The sequence below is a fragment of the Contarinia nasturtii genome, unplaced genomic scaffold (assembly GCF_009176525.2).
Source record: "Contarinia nasturtii isolate CC-2019 unplaced genomic scaffold, AAFC_CNas_1.1 Cnas_scaffold_1037, whole genome shotgun sequence".
NCBI classification, from domain to species: Eukaryota; Metazoa; Arthropoda; class Insecta; order Diptera; family Cecidomyiidae; genus Contarinia; species Contarinia nasturtii.
In genome coordinates, this window is record NW_022198383.1 from 3,122,618 (window position 1) to 3,143,483 (window position 20,866).

General features: G+C 36.6%; 3 protein-coding genes across 5 annotated transcripts in view; 1 reads left to right on the forward strand and 2 right to left on the reverse strand.

The window, feature by feature from the left end:
* The window catches only part of LOC116343675, a 3,360-nt gene extending 1,028 nt beyond the window's left edge, over positions 1 to 2,332 (reverse strand). Inside the window, exons 1-6 of the mRNA XM_031771880.1 lie at positions 2,208 to 2,332; positions 2,037 to 2,140; positions 1,562 to 1,633; positions 910 to 1,453; positions 301 to 827; positions 163 to 220 (exon numbers count right to left, since the gene is read on the reverse strand). Coding sequence (XP_031627740.1) covers positions 163 to 220; positions 301 to 827; positions 910 to 1,453; positions 1,562 to 1,633; positions 2,037 to 2,140; positions 2,208 to 2,298 — 1,396 coding nt within the window. The 5' untranslated portion in view covers positions 2,299 to 2,332. The remainder of the gene's footprint in view (positions 1 to 162; positions 221 to 300; positions 828 to 909; positions 1,454 to 1,561; positions 1,634 to 2,036; positions 2,141 to 2,207) is intronic.
* Positions 2,333 to 3,812: 1,480 nt separating this feature from the next.
* LOC116343626 (protein virilizer) lies at positions 3,813 to 14,634 on the reverse strand. The gene is made up of 6 exons (XM_031771813.1): positions 14,532 to 14,634; positions 13,229 to 14,327; positions 11,744 to 13,161; positions 9,631 to 11,684; positions 4,543 to 5,637; positions 3,813 to 4,349 (listed from the first exon to the last, which is right to left on the reverse strand). The coding sequence occupies exons 1-6, from the start codon at positions 14,595 to 14,597 to the stop codon at positions 4,139 to 4,141; spliced, it is 5,943 nt and encodes a 1,980-aa protein (XP_031627673.1). The 5' UTR covers positions 14,598 to 14,634; the 3' UTR covers positions 3,813 to 4,138.
* Positions 14,635 to 15,259: 625 nt separating this feature from the next.
* LOC116343520 (E3 ubiquitin-protein ligase znrf2) overlaps positions 15,260 to 20,866 on the forward strand; it is a 40,718-nt gene continuing 35,111 nt past the window's right edge. The window contains exons 1-3 of one of the 3 annotated variants that reach the window (XM_031771623.1): positions 15,260 to 15,723; positions 16,815 to 18,268; positions 18,389 to 18,553. In XM_031771623.1, the coding sequence (XP_031627483.1) occupies positions 17,941 to 18,268; positions 18,389 to 18,553 (493 nt within the window). In that variant the 5' untranslated portion in view covers positions 15,260 to 15,723; positions 16,815 to 17,940. Of the gene's footprint in view, positions 15,827 to 16,814; positions 18,269 to 18,388; positions 18,554 to 20,866 lie in introns of all 3 variants that reach the window. The other 2 variants (XM_031771624.1, XM_031771625.1) reach the window with 2 other exon arrangements.

Consider the following 20,866-nt stretch of genomic DNA (forward strand, 5'->3'; position numbering starts at 1 on the left):
AAAAATGATGAAAACACAAATACATGTTTGAGCGTTATTATGAATTGAAAATGACACTAAAACAGCATGGAAATGCTTTTCATTTATAAATAAATGAACACGAATATAATGAAAATAGAAACATGCTGAAAATAGATACAAAACTAAACTATTAAGCATTACTTATGGCCAAATGGGGTCTTTCAACTGGAGGATCTGGTGGTAAATATAACTCTGTCATCTGTGAAAAAATAATATTATGAATTATTTTTAAATAAAAGAGATGTCTCTTTTTCTTGGCTGAATTCAAATGCCACTTGCCGAACGAAAGTATAAATAAATGAGGGCGGCATTTGCGCGTTTCTCGGTCGGTGTCCAAATTGGTGGAATTTTTATTTCTTTACGTCGTTTAGCTTTGAAATATGATGCAAAACGTGAAATTGGTGTAGATCTTTCGCTGCATCTACTTCCTGCTTTCGATTTCATTCCAGACACATCCGTATCTTCGGATGGTGTACTTTGTGTATTTCGTTCCGTTTCCGTGTGATTTTCTTCAGATTTGTTTGTTTGTGACTGGTCTTGTCCATCGGTTGTACTTTCACTTTGATCTATTTCACCCTTGTCATCATTACCTTCTTTTTCATCTTCATTCGTTTCTTGTTTGTTGGTTCCTTTCACTTCTTCAATGGGTTTTACTTGTTCCGTTTCATCGTTATCTTCGTTCATTTCATCATCGTCGTCATTTATTTCCGTTTCAATGACCACAGAAAGTGCTTTAAGTATCGAAACATTGCCATACGTTGTCTGTTCTTCATTCCACACCAAATGCGCAAAAGAACCCAAGTAATCTAAGAAACAAAAAGACGACGAGAGAAAAAACATCATTCGATTTTGTTCACTTTTTTAAAAATGTAATTATAAATAATGAACCTTCGACACTTTTCTCGGCGATATCAATATTGGTGTCAGTCACTTTCCAACAAACTACAAACACATCACGGTTTATAATATGATCCAATAGCTGCTGAGGCATTGAATCTGTTGCACAGAGGTCCAGCGTATCGATGTGTTCGCGTAAGATCTGCACCGTTTTTTTGTCTTTTGCCACTAATTGACATTTGTCGGCTGGATCCGATAGACGCTTTAATAAATCACGACTAATTATATGTGGCATTAAAACCGTTACACCCATATCACTCGAATTTTCCATAATTGAATCGGTAACAAATGTTATATAATCAATACGTCGACGTTGTGCCGACTCTTTTTCGATGCGCTCATTATCTTCTTCAATTTTTTGTGCTGCATCGTATCGTTCACGTTCAGTTGGCGTCATTTCATTGAGTTCATAGTAAATTCGATCGGAGCTTTGTGGATCGGACCGAATTCGACGCTCTGTATCCAATTCTTTTAGTATCAATTCAATTAGATGGGGAACATTCGCACCAAAAGCACAATTCACCAATTTTCCTTTCTGCGAAACGAGATTTTTGTTCAACAAAAATTGTTATTGATTTCCGTTGTTAAAATATTGATGGTTTCGTAGAAAATAGAAATTATAAATGGAAAGTGTCACACTTACTGAGGCCAAGAGCCATGTTGGTTCACTTTTATTACGGAAACGTTCAAATACATCGATTTTATCGCATTTTACCTTCAATGAATAAAAAAAAATCGAGAGTCAAGCGCAATAAGGGCACACTATATAAACGCCATCTATTAATAACCGACTAACTACAATGTAAATCAAACGTATCTGTTTCCCCTTTTTATTTACTCCCTTCCCCTCTCGCTATACTTTTACATTGTAGTTAGTCTGTTTTACAAAGATGTCGTTTCTGTGTAAGATGTGTGACGTCACAATGTATTTATATGGATAGCGCTCGACTCTCGAAAAAAACACTTTCGAAATTGTTTGGAAATGTTCTGAAATATGTATCGCAATCGCAAATTGGACATATATCAAAATAAATAAAAAGATGTGAAACCAGTGGTTTCAAACCACACCTATTTCGAGAAAAAAATATTTCAAAAATGGATCTTTTTTGTCGACTTACCACCGCCAAATGTAGGTCATCACCGCCTTGTTCAAGTTTGATTTTCTTCAAACTTCCAACCATTGCCAAACACGGACCACACCATTCGGTAAATACATCTAGAACTGGCAGAAATAAAACACAATCATTGTTATTTCTTAAATCTGATTGAAAATGAATGTGCACGCAAACCGATTAGTCCATCTCGATCCAAAAACTTTGCCAATTCATCGTTTGTATTAATTTCAGTTTGTAATTGCTGAACACCACCTTTTTTCGCCATTTTGTAATTTTCTTAAAAAACAATCAAGATACAGAATAAAACAATGAATGCGAAACGCAACGTTTACATCTTTATTAAATCGATAACCAACGTAGTAACTACATCAAAACTGGTTTACAATTGCTGTAATACAGCGTTTATACGATCCACATGGAAATGCTGTGTTTACCAGGCGACCATGTCTTTCCTCATTGAAATTGTAATAACTTTCCATTTTTTTATCAATTTACTCGATGAATGTAATTCCAAGTCACATTTCACGCAGAAAAAACGAAACGAACTTTTTTGTACTGAAGTACATGGAAAAATAGCCTAAAAGTCGGCAAAATACGTGATTTAGCTTCTGACATAAGCTTAACTTATCAACTGAACTGCTCATTCAGCTGAACATTGAATTTGTGCCGTGGACTATGTGTGCACGTGTGACGTTTGATGGGCGCCTGTTATGGTTGTATTACATTTTAAGTGAAACACTGGCAAGCAAAAGCGTTTGAGTGAGAGTGCTTCAAGTATCAATGAACTCTAACTCAATTCGATGACCGAACAGCGACGACGACGTTGAAAAAAAGTGACGTAGGTGATGGAAAACAAAGAGTCGACTTGAATAAAAATCGGCTGTACTATAAGAATAATGCGTAGTCGTTACGATATAAAATGCGAATGAATACGCATGGGCTGTTGATTAGGAGTAAAATCGAACGGATTTTCAGGAAATTCAATGAAAACTGGGCATTAAGCGAAATGAAAATCATCCCATTTGCCAATAAAATAGTCTCATAAAAATCGTATAAACATTTGTTTTATTGAACAGGAGCACATAATCGTATAGCAACGTCAATAAAACTGGCAATACTATACACAACGTAGAGAACGAACTGTTTACGCTTGGTAGCATATGACGAACAAAAGCGAGAAAAGAGGAGAAATGGACAGAAAAGCAAAAGAAGAAAAACGTAATACATATATGCGATGTGCTTAGACGCGCATACAAATATATATATTCGAAACCATTGACTGAATGACAGAAAGAAATAAAATATTATTGTTTATGAAGTGTCACGTTGCGAGTACGCCGTCATTCATCAATGTGAGAGAGAAAAAAAGTGCCGCGTTTTTCCATGACCAATCTCGAGAGATGTTTAATGAGAGAGACGAACCAAGAGGAGAAATGTTTTTCAAGTAATATAATTCTTTATGAGTACGGGCGTGATTCATCGCCAAATGAGTTTTATTTTTATATTGCAGAGTATATATTTTGTGAGAGTGCCGATTTCCATTTCGTCCGAGAAGTGTGTCAATCGATGAAAATAGAGCATGCTTCATCGGTTCAGTGAAAGAGCTATGAGTCGCACTCGACTCTTTGTACATCGTGCCGTTTTTCGTGTGCATCATGCTAAGTAGTACTGAAAGAGACCTTTTGGCAATGCAATTAATGCAAGCCATATTGTTGAAAACCACATAAATTATATCTCAAAGTTGACTGTTTATTATATATTTTTTTTACTCATCTTGCATTTATTTATTGCTATGGATTACGTGTATGTGTTTGTTTTTTTTTATCTTGACATTATATATTGTATAAAATTCAAATAATTTTCACGCATTTTTGCGTGCTATAATTGTAAATCTATTACTAAAAATTAAAATCAATTTTTATGTCGTATTTTTTTGTTGCCTTTTCTTCTTATATTTTTGTTTTGTTATTGTTGTATACATGGTTTTTTATGTGAGTGCCCACTCGATCCAGGTGTCGGGGAAATTTGTAATATATTTCATTTATTTGTCGGAAAACGAAATTCAAAAACATTGCTAGTAAACTAAATAATAATTTAGACGGTGATTAGTTGAATTTGCTAAACGATCTAGGCGGTCGAAGACTACCACGTCGACCCCGTGAACCAAAGTAATCAGATTGGAAGTGCGATGAAACGGGCTCGGATGTTGCAGTACGAAAATGTTGTGAAGCCGTCGATGACGTTGAACTATCATGTTGATTACTGTTGCCCATCGAATGATTTGCCCACGTAGATGGTGAGTTTGTTCGTCGTAGCCTATTTATAAAAAAAGAATAAGAAAAAAAGTATTGAGAACTTTTCGAAAAACATGAATCATCGCTCTGTTTGAAGTGAAACCGATCTGTACAAAATATTATTGTTTATCTCTTCGGTTAAAATGTGTCAACAACGGAACCACACACAATAAGTATCGAATTTAAGTGATTTTTTAATGTTTGTTTATACTTACGATGTGTGTCGATATGAAGGGCTTGATGAAAGTATGCGACCACGTCCTCTGCCGCCTCTGGTGCCGCGAATGCTAATCATCTCACGTGATAATTTATTGTATCCGGTTGGTCCGGTTGGTTGGGCTCCACATGTTTCCAATGCCAGAAAATCATCAACATGCAATGATGGTGGCCGTGAAGTATTTGGTGGTCTTGATCGGAATAAATCGCCACGTGATTGTGTTGGTCGGGGAAAACCTCTGCCTCTTGATATGTACAATTTCTTTTCCGGTCGTCCTGTGCTCGGTTCAACTTCAACGCGTCGCGTTCGGAAGCACGGTGCCGATGTGGTACGTTCTCGATTTGATTGTGGCGACGCAGATAAATGTAACAGTCGTTTGCAGTCATTTGTTAAATTTGTTTCCGGTGGTAAACATGATTTTATCAATTCAATGAAATCACACGGCACATTATCGACTGCCGGCAATTGAGTGTCGATCATTTCATCGAAACGATTGGCCGACCAATGTGAATACCAGTACTGTGTTGTTAACTGTTCTGGATAATCACTTGGCTTAAATTCACTGGGCGCAACATTGAAAATCGGTCGCATTGAATATTGAACGACAATACTTTCGCCTTGTGGAAATGACGGTTCGGCAGCTGGCGAATCAACGTGAAGCAATTCTTTTGTTGCATTGGCCACAATCGCAAGACCTGAGTCTAATATATTCAATAATTTTCTTAAATTAAATAATATTTCATCTAAATGCATTTTCACATCGTCCGATTGTTCTAGTTTGGCTTGAATTTTCTGTACGCTTTGTTCAAGTGCCAATAATGGATGTTGATTTTCATTTGGCACATCCACATCGCTGGCAATTCGTTTGAATTGAAAAAGTTTAACAAGATCAGATTCATTGCAGGCAAATGAACGTTGCTCATTTTTTACAATATCCGATGAACGTGCCAACGATAATATGAATTGTAAGAAAGCCAACAATATTTCGTGAGCAATCTGATCACCATCTGCCAGCTGAGTTAATGAACGTAATTTCAATAGGAGTTGATCTTTGCGTTTATCCAACAAAATTTTGAGTTGATATGATGTGAAACTGTAAAGAAGAAAGAAAGAAACGAAAATATCTAATTAAAATCGATCATTAAAGCAAATGCTATTTCATAAAAAATTTGTTACGAATATAAAACCAAACGGAAATGGCTTGCAACAAAAAATGCTGTTTTATTTTCTAATTTTATGTTTAGTTTGCCTCAAAATTACCTGGCCTAAATATGCATTCACAGTTTACATTTTGACTTTTTATTAACAAACAGAGAAGAAAACAACATCACAAAGAAAGAAAAGAAATAGTAGTAATAATCACAAGTAATTGTTTTCGTTGTTGTTGCGTACGCATCTAATTTACAACAGTATCAGTTTCGATGTCGAATACAACTTTCTGCGTTCCAATTGGCACCGATTCAAAATGATTCGGCAGGCTTGCTTTACGCCTTTCCGAGATTGTACCAACTGAATCCTTGAACTCGATGCTATCCAAATCATCATGTTCAATTGACCTCGGACTGGACGCTGATTTCGGTAACATCAAACGATTTGACACATCTAATTGCCTCGCCGATGACAGCATACGATCTTGAATGAGTATGTCAGGTCGATTTTCGGTGGTGCCCGTGTCCTTGTTATTATTGTGTTGTTTATGCTTATCCATTTCATAAAATGAATTTGAATTCAAGGTCGAGGCGAGTGTACGATATTTAACATAGAAAAATAACGAAATCAAAAGGGTCGATACGCCAATTATCAAAATGCAAATGGTTAAAAATGCTGTGTGCTTTGCATTGCGTCGCAAAATTTCAACGTCATGTGGTGGTCGGCGGCCGGGCTTTACACCATTATGAAATTCATCATTATCGTATAAATGTGAATGATATCGAAAATCGCCATTGAAGTATGTACACCGTAATCCTCTAATATTGACATCCGTAAAGTCTTTGGAATAAATGTATTTGGTTGTGAAAATTTTCGGATCTAATCCATAATAGTCATTGATCCAAGCACAGTCGAAATTATTATGATCGACAGTGAATTGAGCTTGTTTTGCGGTTAAAAACATCGCCGCATCGACCGGAAGTCGTTTGATACGATTGAATCGAAGATCAATCACTTTTAAACCGTAGTTTTTCTGGAATGCTTTTGGATTGACTGCGATAATTTGATTGTGTGTTGCATACAAATATTCCAAATCCCATAGACTCGACAATAATGTGCCATCGATGCACTTGAATTTATTGTGAGAAATGTCCAATGTGTGCAATCCAAGCATTTGCATTTCTTTCATCGAAATGTTCCACAAACCATTGTGACTAACGTTGAAATGCTGCAGCCGTGGATATCGATCGATTGGAAATTCAGTTAAATTGCAAAAAATCACCTCCATTTTTGTGAGATTTGAAAATGTTCGCGGTGTCGCCATTTTATCATGCACAATTTTCTGTACATTTGAAATGATCATTGTGTTCGTTGAATTAAGTCCAATGGTTAATGCCGTCCAATTGAGCTCTTTTGTCATCGAAATCACAAGTTCGGATAGTTTTTTCAACGGTTCTAATTCACCGAGACGCAGATAACTCTCGCGTATTACCAGTTTTTCAAGCGATTCACTGCACGGATTAAATGTTGCCGGATGTATCGATTGAATGTAATTCTCTTGAATAATTAACTCTTCGAGTTTAATCAAACCGTCGAAACTTCCCTCGTTCAAACTATCAATTTGATTATTTGTCAACCAAAGTGTTCGGGTATTTTTAAATTGTGAAAATGCACCGCGATTCAAATCGAAATGAACTTTAAACATTTCCAATGTAAGTTGACGCACTTGTATGGGATCGGGTATATATTCGACGCCAAGTAAATTCTCATAGTTGGCATTTTGCAGGCGATAAGCGACATTTACCCGACATCCATTCAATGTGATCACTTCGACGTGATAAAAATGCTTGTGAATGTACTGATCGGTGTGTGTCCTTTGGAGTTCACCGCCACCATTCAACGAACAATCGATGTTCACAGGAAAACTGTAACTGCTTGTGCTGTGCGTAAAATTCCCAATGATACTACAACTATTTGACACATCTGACCAGCAGAAATGGTCAAGATTTAGTGGACGATCGTCGATTGTTACATCTCCCACTGTATCATATACGTGATCGTCAATGTGCCGTGTTGTCGACACTGTCATTGCACTGACATGCCAAACACTTGACAGTAAACAAAATAACTTTAACGATGAAAACATTGTCTGTATTCGATGTGAGCTCTCTGCTCGGATGCCGTACGAAATATGTGATGTGCGCTGTGTTATGAGATTTGTTTTGTTTTGTTTCCCCGTAATTTTTTTTTCTCGTGCCGTCTTCTGCGGTTTTTCTCAGCGACCTTCAGCTTTTTGATTGTTTTGCATTAAATGAAATTTGTATAGAGGCATTTGTGTTTAAAACGCATTTAATCTTAGTAGAGAAACAGCGCGAAATATACATTTAAGTCTTTTTTTTCTTCGAATTTGAACAGTATTCACTCAATCAATTCCTTCTTCTTTTTTTAAAACAGTTAGACTTCTTTTCACCGACCGAACTTGTGATTTCAATCAACGATTCAAAAAGCACTGAAACAAAATTTATTGCAAATTCCTTAGCATTTCTCAGAGTTTCAAGTGTTTTTTTATTATTATTTATTTTTTCTCGTTGTTCTTTTTTTCTATATTCTTCTCCGAAACTTTTTGATGATCTGCATTAATTCAGAGTCGCAGATTTATTTCTTCTATTTGGGTTCGGTTTTTTTTTTGGTGCCAGACGATCGTTGAGAAAAGCAGAAACCGACATTCAATTGTATATTTTTGTGTTTGCAAATGATTGATTTTATGTTTGTTTTATTGATCGATTTTACGCGTTTGCAAACATATTGATACAAAAGTCCAACAATAAAATCTTTGAACAAACTTTTTTTATGATTTAAACTGATCTACTAAATTATTATTACGATGAACCACAAAGAATTTCGAACGAGTTTTCAACGTTTTAAAGCAAGCAAAAAAAATAAAAGAATAGAGAGAGAACTGACTCGAGCAAAAATATTTTTGTGAAAGCGTAATAATTCCGTGTGTACGCGTGGAGGGAGCTCTGAAATTCGACTGACGATCGTTTGAAATTCTGTCGTTTCTTTGATCAGTTTTTTTTTCTTCTCTCGAGCAGCAGCAGCAACACGGTACAGAATATAATCACGATGTTCTTATTTTCACTGTTGGCGTCTTGCTATCCCATTTTTCACTTAAATCGATCGCATACATTCTCGTGGCCCTCGCGTTCACAAATGATATCGCTCCGAATGGGTGAGCGTGTGCGCCCGCACACGCACACGTCGATGAATGCGTGTGTCGTTGACGAGGAAAAAGATTTCATTCTGTTTCGTCGCCTCGGTCACATAAGCGAGACAGAAAATCGTATGTAAATTTTCCGCTCTCTGTCTCTTTGTGTCCGATGATGACGGGTTCAAGCTATTCAGTTATTTTTAGTTAGTTTTTTCTCTCTCACTCTTTCTCATTGCGACAAAAAAAAATGTGCTCTTGTTTCATAATATGGAGAAACTCGCCTGAATATTTGTGTTTCGAAATGATTAAAAGGCTTCTAAATGTATAATAACTTGCGCATATTGTGTGAAAACGCGCGCATGAGAACAACAACAAAAAAAGAACAAAAACTAAGAATGAAGTATCACATTGCAGCGGGTATGCAAAGAGCAACACAAAGTCAACATTTTTGTGTGTGCCGTTTTTTCTTTATATTTATTGCACGATGAATGATCTGTTTTTCACGTGAAAGATAAAATAAACCGAGCACAACAACATCAACGGCTACGCTAAATCAATTCAATTCTCTTTCTTTTGATATAGGTATTCAAAGTGTATATATATACTTTGTGATTAAAAAAACAACCGAAATGTAAACAAAAGCCAAAAGAAAAACGTTAGAGAAAAAGCAAAAAAAGTGATGAAAATTCTGTTGAAATGAAAATAAAATCATCGGTTTATACTTACTCATAGTTTGTGGCTAGTGTCATGGTTTTCATGGCAGCAAATTGGCAACCGGTTGTGTTCAGCGAATCGTCAACGTTGAAAAACCAATCGAGCACCGCTGACAATACGCCAATGTAGCAATCCTTTGAGGGTATTGAGCAACCAACGATTAAATCGACTGATGGTGACGACAACATTTTGCTATTGCTGACGCCATACTCCGTCTGACCGACAAGTGAAATGTCTCCATTCAATATCGTATGGAATATCATAAGCACTGATTCTTGTTCCTGATTTAAAATCGACAATAAATTCGATGGAATCGATGTTGATTTCACGGCAAGCACTTTTGTTAGTAATTCAAACACTTTTCCATGAATCATTGATAAAAAGGCCACTTTCACTGGCGCATAACATAAAATGTTTGTTAAAAATCCTAAAATTCGTTTTGTGGATGGATTTATGTAAGCAAGAATTAGTTGCGTTTGAGTTTGTGTTGCACTGATTGCTGTAGCTGTTGTTGTTGACGATGATGTACTGGCAACGGTGGTGTTCAATGGTGTTGTCGCTGTAGATCCGTTTTGTGTATTTGTCGTCGCTTGTATAGACGAGCTACCATCGTTCAGTAGTGAATCAACGATCGCTTTTGTGACAAGTAATGCCATGTTTGGTGCTAAATCCGATAATTGGCCAATGACGCGACTCAAAATATCAATCAATGGGGCATAGGATGAGATGCAAAGTGCCTGAATCATTGCTGACAATTCAATGCTCTGCGGATGTAAATGTGCCGACCACAATTGACGATCGGTGATCAAACGTGCTTGTTCATCATTTGTCAGTGGATTTTTTGTTAAAATTGGCAACGGCACCGGCAACAATTGCGAAAACAACGATAATCCCGACACAATCGTGTATGGTCCACTCATAATGTATTTACAAAGTTCGCCCAACATTTGTGTCCATAAACTTTTTTGCACCGATTCGGTGTCAACGCCATCGGTTGGCGTTGGTTGTGTGTATGCCAGCAATGTTTTAACAATTTCCGTTTGTATGGCTTGAGCATCGTCGGCAGCAATCGATTGAGCCGGAATCGATGAGACCAATGTGTAGGTCTTCAATAACGGTTCAATTGCGGTCAAATCCTTGAATTCCGTATTTCGACAATCGATTACATAAGACAACATTTTTCGTAGAATTTCAATCGTAGGCAAAAGTATTTGTGTTAGCATTTGACCTTGTGTTGAACCCAACGTTGCGATGTGAACAGCTGGTTGTGTGAAAAACGTTGTTAATTTATCTAAAATTTGAATACACGTTGATATCCCGTCGGCCGAATAAAATTGTAAAATGACAAATTTGTATTTTAATTCGACTTGATGTTGTTCGTTTGGCTGTTTGAATTTATTTGTTGCGCCCGCATCGCCAAATGTATCGGCAAAATCGGTGCCGTCATTGAATATCGACGTATCTGGTATCGATAAATATCGTATTATGCGCAATGCCATGATTAAATCACCCGGAAATGTGGTGATAAATTCTATACTTCGCTTGATTATGTCACACAACGATGCAATGTTATCGTAACAAAATATATTTTGTAATTGCAATGGTTTCAGGAATATTGCCATCTCTTGTAAAATTTGCGAGATACTTGCATCGTCAAATTGATCATGCGATTTTGCCAAATTTACCAGCACCGATCCGTGTTGTCGTAAATAGTCTAGATTCGTTGTGGCATAACGAATCGTTAGATCGATCAAATCAATTGCATAACCCAGAGTCGGCGATTTCTTTAGCATCGAATTATCGGCAGTCGTTTTTGATGCATCACTTGCGGTCGCATTTTTTGATGCAACAGCGTTTATCTTCTTTTTCTCATACTCAATTTGCTTTAAAATCGTGATGATATTGCCACTCATTGTGATTGTCTCGATAACATAACCGCGTCCAATGTAATTGTCGGCCACAGCCAAACTGTACAACCCATGAAAATATTCTGGCAGTAGTTCATCGCGTTTCTCACAGTTTAATGGCAAATCGGCAATCGAATCCAAGTAGAATTTGGTTTTTATCTGAAATTCAAAAATTGATTACTATTTTGCTTTCAATTTAAAATAAATTCGTCACGTACCTTATACGCAATTTCAATGCCCAAATGATACCGTCTCGAATCTTCATCAATATCACCCGTCACATCCAATGTATTATTCGCGATTGAGTCAAGTTCAGTCATGTCGACATCATCCGGCTGACCATCAAGTGGTGCTTGAATCAAGCACTTAATCAGTACATTGGTCACTTCCGATTTTTCACTCAAATAATTCAGTCCACATTCGGTGCTGCACAACGACTCCAAAATGAGCAATGTCATATCGAACACATCTTCCGAAATAATATCGTGATTGGTACTTTGCGAAATGATCATCAACAGCGATTCAATCAATCCATTTATACGAAAATATCGAATAAAACTATTCGATGCCATTTTATTTGCGTTCATATCCAAAACTTTTTCAAATTTCGTTGAGATTGGTAAAAAGCGTTTTGGTTGTGAATAGCTTTGTGCGTCCCATGTAAATGCAGACCAAACTTCTTTCAGGCAATCTTTCAGCAATTTGCCATCGGGCGCTTCATCGACTACATCATCATTCACTTCTAATTTAATGTCACTGTTTACAAATCGTCGTTTCATAATATCCCGTATAACTTGCAATGATTCGTATAAATTCACTTTTTTCAAAATTGCCTTCAACGGAAACTTTATCCGTGTCAATGGATTCTCTTGTAAAAGTTTTATTAATTTTTGATAGCCATTCTCTGCACTAATTGGCTTCACTTCATCGTTGCTATTCAATCGTGTGAAAAATTCAATGCCAGTTTTGGTGTCCAAACATGCGAAAATAGCACGACAGATCATCAGTTTCAGTGACAAAGCCATGAATTTTTGCTCGTACAATCGATATAAATATTCGAAAACGTTGAATTTTTCTTTGAAAATGAGACATTCGATGAACGTTTCGTCAACGGCCAACATTTCAACCAACCGCAAACCACACTTCATATGCCGAATTTTGTAACCGGGCTGTTGCTGTGAATTGGCACAATCGAAATTCAAACCGATTCGCATCCAATCAACTAATTGTTGTCGATTTAATAACACCAAATTATTTAGCGTCTGTTGGCTACGGGTTTGTGTTGCTCCGGCTAAATTGTAAATTAAATTGATGATTTGAATAAGTTGTTCGGCCGCATGCACCCAATTTTCACGCATCTCGTTCGATTGTGATTCAACAAATGTCTTTTCAATGCTGGCACTTTCTTTTAGTTTTGATCGATGCAAACATTTCGTTGCCAATTCAACCAATTCACGAGCATTTGCGCTCATTTTTTCATCGGCCGATACATAGTGCTTGATCTCTTCGGTAAATGGATTGAAGTGTTTCAATGCTGAATACACGGTATTTTCGGCATCATCGTAATCCATTTCGTATTGCTCCGTTGCATCGTCGGGAATTTCATCGTCACTCAGAATTGGTTCGAATGGTTCACCTAAAGAAAAATTGAAAGGAACATTTTTAGAAAATCGTCCTAAAGACAATATGCTAGTAAAATTTACCTTGTGACATGGCATCATCTTCTGCCTCAGTAGGTGCCAATGAACTAATAGCTGTAATGGCCTTTTCATTGTCTTCCGTTGCCGATTGCGGGCTCAGCACAACTTTTGGATATTTATGAAAATCGTCTGACAAATGACTTTCCGGCGTTCGTCGTGCATCACTCGGTGATTGAATGTGTTCTGGTGACGGTGTTCTTGGCACTCGATTCGATATCGATGGTGGTGAACGTCGCGATGCTTCATATTCGCGTGATTTTTGCAATTTTTTATCCAAAACACTCCGTTCATATGGTCGATGTCGTCGATATTCGGGACTTTTTGACCAATCTCGTTTCAGTCTACGTGCATCTGGAGATCGTGACCGTCGGCCTGAACGTGGCGATGAAATAATCGCTGTTGCTTTATTTAAATCATCATCCGCATTCCAATTATCGATATCTGGTGATTTTGCATCAACCGAACTAGGAATAATCGGAACAACATTTCCGGTGGATGCAACCCAATCTTCCGTGTATTGTCGTGCCGATTCAGATACGGATACATTTGATTTTATAATTTTTTCAGGATTTGTTTCATTTGCGAAGAATTTTTGTGCTGTTTCTTTACTATCAGCCACAATTGGTGAACTAAAATCAATTGCCGGCGTTGGTTCGGCATTCTCTTCGTTGCCCAATGAATTGGAAATTTCTTCAATTGGAACACTTGGCGGCGGTGGTGAGCTAATCTGTTGTTCTCTAATTTCATCACTTGCTAACGAACCGTATACAGCCAATGTAATTGTTGTATAACTACCTCGCAACACTAAACCATCGGTTGGAATTTGTCGTATTCGTTCGCCGGTTGCATTGTTACAATTTTTCGCATCATAATTGATGCAATCGTTTTGATTGTATTCAAAATCACCTAAACGTTCAAATGTCGATGCGCCCGGCTTTGATAAATCATTTACAAACAATTGTATATGAAATTTTGATGGATTTGTCGCACCCAAACGAACACCGCCCGGAAAATCAGCTTGCACTCGTGCACCCAATGGAATTATACGCACTTCGGCTATATAAACTGGCTGCGGAAATTGCACTAAATCCAAATTCAAATCCTGAAAAATGATTTTAAATGAAAAGAAATGAGAAATTTATTGAGCACATCAAGCTATAAACAAAAGTATTATATATGCATTTGAGGTTATGTTCTATGATGCCAAATAAAAAACTAAACAGAATATTGAATTTCAATGGGATTGAACACTTTTCACTTGAATTCAATGCCGTTTTGAATGAACAATCGAAACACCATTGATTACCTCATTTATATCGTGTGAAAATGTATCAAAAAACAATAATTCAACTGTTTCGTCGGAATCTGCCATTTTTCAATATATTAATAATAGTCGCTTGACATTTCGGTACAGCGACATAAGGCATACGGCATGAAGTTGACCGTACCCCGACATTTGACGCATCACCGTCATATTCTACAGCGAACGAATGCGTTTCCAAATCGCACTCAATTTGAAATTTTTTAAATAAATTATTTATTTAAATTAATTATTTTATGTATTTTTTGAAAAATTAATTTTTCAAATAGAATTGTGGTAGTAAATAATTTAAAAAAAAATAAAAGAAGGATGTTCATTCATTTTTTCATCGAAATAATAAACAACGTGACCAGCGACGTTGCGATGCGTTTCATTTATTTACATTTTTTTCGAGTGGTATTTGAAAATGTTGTCATACGAATAGACGGCAAGCGATAAGAGAGACAACTGAAACCAAAGTGAAAACAAAATAGCTATACTCTCTCATGTCACACGCACACATAGTATATCTCTCACTGTTCGTTCTCGGTAAATGTCAAAATATATTCATTGAACATTGCACATGTTTTGTTATTGTATGTGCGATGAGAGATTTAAGTTTTGCGAACGTGTTTGTGTGTGTGTGTGTATGTGAGAGAGCGCGCATATAGAAACGCAAAACGGCAAGCACCAGCACCAGAGCACACAAACAGGAGAGACAGAGAATAGATTTTTGTTGATGGAAACACATAAGCGCGATAGCAAAATTTTGTCATGTCGTTGAGTTGAGTGTATAGTCAGAGAGTGTGTATGCAAAATGTCGCCCGACCAAATTCGATAGCGGGTGCTATTTTGTTGACTATTTAAATCGAATAAACAATTGTGCAACCAAATTGATTGAAATAAACTCGATAGCATTTGTGTGTAAGTCCAATTGCATTTTCAGCGTATGGTCCCAAAATAAGAGAGTGTGGAAAAAAAATAACCAGTACGGAAATGAAAATTTAGCTGCAAAACACACGAAGAACAGTGAGAGTGAATTGTGTGTGCAACTATTTGAGAAATGCAGCCTCAAGCTCTGGTGCCCGTGTGAATTTTGTTTGTTGTTGTCATTTCGAGAGCAGAGGAAAGAGAGAGAGTGGTGGCTCTTTGCCAATCAGTGTGTTCTTCCATCAGTGTTTCCAGTGTCTTTTTTTGTGTGAGTTGACCGAAAAAATGAAATAAAATATGAATCGAATTCCGAAAAAAATTGGTAGAGAATGTCGTCGATGGAATGAATGCCAAGTGTAAAAGTGATGTAGGTGTGTATGCGATGGATGTGTATGACCAGAATTAAATTGCGTTTTACGATTCACATTTCGAAGAAAATCCGTAAAATTTGAAATGATGGAGCACGTTTTTATGCATCCATAAAGCAAAATATTCAACAAAAAATTATGATCACCAAAGCAGTCGCTGAAGTATGGATTTTTTTTTTGTTTCAATTCGTGTGAAAAGTAAATTTAAATTTATTTCAAAAATGATAAAAGCAGACGTATGCAAAATCAGTTTTTACGAAATAAATTCGAAGAATCAATTGACGCGTCATCTTTTAAAGAACAAAATAAAATTCAACGAAATTAGATTTTTATGATTTTATAACATGTAACAAATACGCACTTCGCAATACATCAAAACCACATTTAAATATTAGAAACGAGAACGGAAGGCATGCAAAACAAAAAAAACTGTCGTTTCTATTTCGTTTCGTCGAATTTGTTTTGAAATCAAAGATCTTGTTTTTAAATCGAAAATACCCATACAGATGGCTAGAGAGAGTGAGTGTGTGTAAGAAAGCGCGAAAGAATGAATGTGGCATAAGTTCGTTCGATTTGCTCATATTGTATATAGTCTGAAACCAGCTGATGGTATGAGTGTGCATATGCTCCATTTAAGCGCGTAATCAGGACGTTTTTCTGTAAAAAAGACCCATACAAATCTTGATTGCGCCTATATACAATTATAAAACCGCGTTATTACTGCAATTTAAAAAATAATAACACTGTTGTGAATGTGTGTATGATGGTTTTTTTATTATCGTTTCGATTTGGTTTAATCGCCGCGCAATTTGCTACTATCAACAACGACGTAATCGTTAATCGACCAAAGATATTACTCTGAGTAAATTTGTTGTTGTTGTTTGCTTGTTCGGTGCTCTCATATGTCTTTGTGCTACGTGACATTTCAAACTTTCATCGTTTGGTCTCTTCTTGATTTGATTTATAGTAATCGTGATTTTTATTTTGACAGTGATTCGATTGCGGAGGCATTTGGTGTTCGAGAAGAAGAGGAAAGTGAAGCAGAAAAGGAGCATAGTCAGTCCTCTTTTTTGTGTGTGGCGTGACAAGCGAACATTGCCACCAAAATTATCAGCGGAAATTCAACAAACGCAATTCCAAGAAAAAAGGCTCTGTTTGGCAAACAAATTACATACAAATGTGAAAACCAATTTTTTTTATTCGACAAACTCAAACACGGTGAGACGGTGTATATGCTTATGCCTTCATAGAGAAGTAGAAAAAAAACAATCTCAAGAGTTTTTTTTGGTTATTTTCGTACGAGCAACTCGGTGTGTGTATGTCATACACAAAACGAAATCGAAAGAAATACTGACGACGCCATCAGTCCGGTTTATGTTTGTTTAGTCATGTGTTTTGACAGTCAATCCAATTCATTTTTAATTTGGAATGCACGAAACCAACGACGATAAAACAACGAAGTAAAACAGAACCCACAAAATAAAAAAAAACTAAATTATGAACGAAAATCGACGACAAACTTCAAACACCATCATATTTTTCAGTATTTGCCATGGCCTTTGTTTCACCTGAATGAAACTTATCAGCATAAAGTTTTTAATTGTTACCAAAGACAAATCGAACACAAAAAGAAATCAACAAACTTCGCATAATATTTCAAATCGTTTATTTTAATCGTGATCATCACACCTACAGAGATCGGTGAGAGAGAAAAAAAGAGGGAGAAAAGACTTTATTATACGTCATAAATGTTATGCAAATATTATTATTCATTTGGACTTTTGTCGTCTCTTAATTTTGTCCAATAAATTGTTTATTGTGTTTTCACAAAATTTGTTAAAAAAAATGCTGATTATGTGGTGATTGTGCTTAGAGAAGAACCAAATAAATTAACAAGTGCTGTTTGTTTTGTGGAAAAAAAGGTTCACAATGACTTGAAAGTGCGCGCACAAATGAGGTGTTTGCAATAAAAATTGACGAAGATTAATTTGAGTGTTTTCAAAACGTAAAGACACAAAAAATTTTTTGTAATCATTTATTTATTCGACGCAGTCGCTAAGAATACGCACAAATACAAATTAGTGTTTAAGGAAAATCAATTTATACAAATTTCAAATATGGGTGCAAAAACGAGCACAGCCAATGGTGGAAATAGTGCGACCAGTTCGGGACCACATCACCAACACCATGTACACAGTCAACCGCACAATTCACAAAGTCCACGAACCCGAACATTTTCATCGAGCAGTAGTTCGGCCACCGAAGTTATACAAGGCGGCAATTCAAGCGCTACTGGATTTAATTTACTTAGATCAATACCAGGCATGCACGTTACGGCCACCAATCAATCGACCATAGATCGACAACGGGCCCGAAGCCTTTCATCGGTTCCGGATTTACAACAAAGCAATGGAAATGGAACAACGCAATCCAATTATTTGAATGGTAAAAAATCATTGCAACTAACGCCTCACCATCAATCTTACTGCTACCGATTTAATTTACACAACTTTTTTTTGTTTCTAATGTTTTTTTTCTGTTGCGTCTGCCCATTGCGTGTTTCAGCAATTCCACAAATCCAAAGTTCGAACATCGAAGCGGTGATACAACAAGCAACATTGGCACAAGATGCTGATAGTATAGCGGCCGCAACAGCTGGTGCCATAGCATTAGGACGCGTTTACACAGCCACATCATTGCCTTCACATAATGGTATTTGGTCATTAAATGGTAAGTGCATTTTATTCGCCATTCATTGAATGTTTGGTGCGTGTGCACCACTTTTTTTGCTGCATCTACGGTAAATTTGTGAACATGTTGGACGGATCAAATAGCGCGATATCGACTACAATGACCGCCGAGAATATATTGACGTGCTCATTCTATCTCTCTCTCAAACGAGAGAGCAAATGAGATAGAGAATTTCATTGTCGCATTAATGCAAATTAAATGGCAAACAAATTAAATATACTTTACTGTACGAAGCACATTTCGATTTATTGAAAATAATTTGCAGCCACTTTTGTTGGCGTGCGCCCAGCTCTTCTTATACACACGCACATCGATATGGCTAGCGATATAATATCAACATCAAAATGTGCTTGTGTTATTATTTTGTTGATAATGTTTGGCTAAAATATCTCATCGTTGACGCTCTCAAACTCCAGCTCGAGTCGAATACCTTTTTCAACGATTACATAAATATTAATAAAGCGCAATTCCATAGTGGGCACTTTTGTTTAGCGAAAAATTATGACACCAGACCCGGTCCTGGCACCATTTAATGGTTGTGATAGCCAGCCAACCGGAAATACCAACAAAACCGACCATGTACAACATCTGATGATGGTGAATAAAGTAAATGCAAAGAACATTGCAAAATGATTGAGTCATTTATCAGTGCGTGCCGGCGACTGTGCGTGCACAATGCTTAAATTGAGAGATGATGATGGTGTCGTATTTTTCACAAGCAACCACCAAGACAAGCTAGAGAGGCAATAAGAGAGCTAGACGAACTAAGAAGCATTAAAAAAACAAATAAATAAATTGGAATTTATTCACAGTCCCAATGATGTAATTTCTTTAGATTTTCTTGAACTTTAGGAATATATATTTTTCACATGAAAAATACCGAATCTCGCGCGCCCCTTATTTTCATTTACCTGCGGTCGATGTGACTGAGAATTCAAAGTCTCGAAACTATAGCAAATCAACGCGAATAGAACAAAATGGTACTCAGCCCACCAAGCAAGGCGATACAAAGAGAACCATAAATGAAATGAATGCATATAAACGATAATGTGATTCATCATCATTTCCATAGAATTTCATAGTCAAAACGAATTACAATATAATTTTCATGATTTCATTTCGTTGTTCTACTTTTCTGTTTTTTTTTTTTTTGTTTTCACTTTCGCATTTCTGTTACGTATCTCTCTCACACAAATTATTCAGGCGTTTGTTTTCATAAATTCAGCAACTGTTATTATTGTGATTATTTCATGTTGGCCGTATGCTGCCGGCCTGATGATGGTGCTAAATTTTACACTCACGTTGCAAGTACATACAACACAAAGAAAAACAAAAACAAATGAAAATCATTACACAAAATGCTAACGTGCTATTTTCCGTGGCGCTTTTCTGGCTTTTTCCTTCATTTTATATGACGCGCTTTTGTGTAATTTACATAATGTCCTTCGTTTATGCGGTGAATGTGTTGGATTAGCTATACCATTCCCATTTAGTAGATATCGAGCGCAAATATCATGCTCATGGAAAACAAAAACAAATCTGAAAATAGAATTATGCGAATAAAATACCAATGTATTGCACGCGAGTGTGCTAAAAAGGACTTCAGATACATTGAATTATTCATTGAAATTGTGTGCTCTCTCGACGTGTTTTTACTTTTCCCACACTCTCTCTCTCTCCCTGCCGCTTTCTGTTTTTTCCTCTCATTTTCCCATGTACTTGTTCGTGCGGTACGGCTCGACAGCTGTCTGTTGTAGTTGAATTCTATTGGTTCGACTTCAATTTTCAAGTAAATATAATCTTTTAATATGCACGAATCGCTCGATTTCATCATAATGTAATTCGAAGAAAAACTGGCAGTTCCGACTAAATACCATCTACAATATATATAAGTATCATCTATATTGATAACAGCATTTTTGTCTATGCCATGAATTTTGCATGGGTATATCAATATCAATCGTTCGAAATTGAAATCCATAGGACTTTATGGCACATTCACATCAATATCCATCTCATTTTCATTGTCACTGACGGTCTTGAATAATTTTCGTCAATCAATGGCGTGGCACTCATCAATTTTAATTAATAGTTCTGCATCGTTCGCTGGATTTAATGTGCGTATACGTTATCTACATTGTCATTTGTTGTTTCGGACAAATCATGTCAAAAGCGTCATTCCATCAAACAACAGCAGCCACACTAAAGAGATTATTATCGCTTCAAAGTGTACATTAGATTGCTTGAAAAAGTTCATTCGCTCCACAACGACAAAATACCATAGAAATCATC

Coding starts and splice junctions, on each gene's coding strand:
- LOC116343626 (XM_031771813.1), bottom strand. CDS start 14,597: ATGGCAGATTCCGACGAAACAGTTGAATTATTGTTTTTTGATACATTT. Junction 14,328..14,531: donor TTTCACACGATATAAATGAG/GTAATCAATGGT, acceptor ATCATTTTTCAG/GATTTGAATTTGGATTTAGT. Junction 11,685..11,743: donor GCATTGAAATTGCGTATAAG/GTACGTGACGAA, acceptor TTTGAATTTCAG/ATAAAAACCAAATTCTACTT.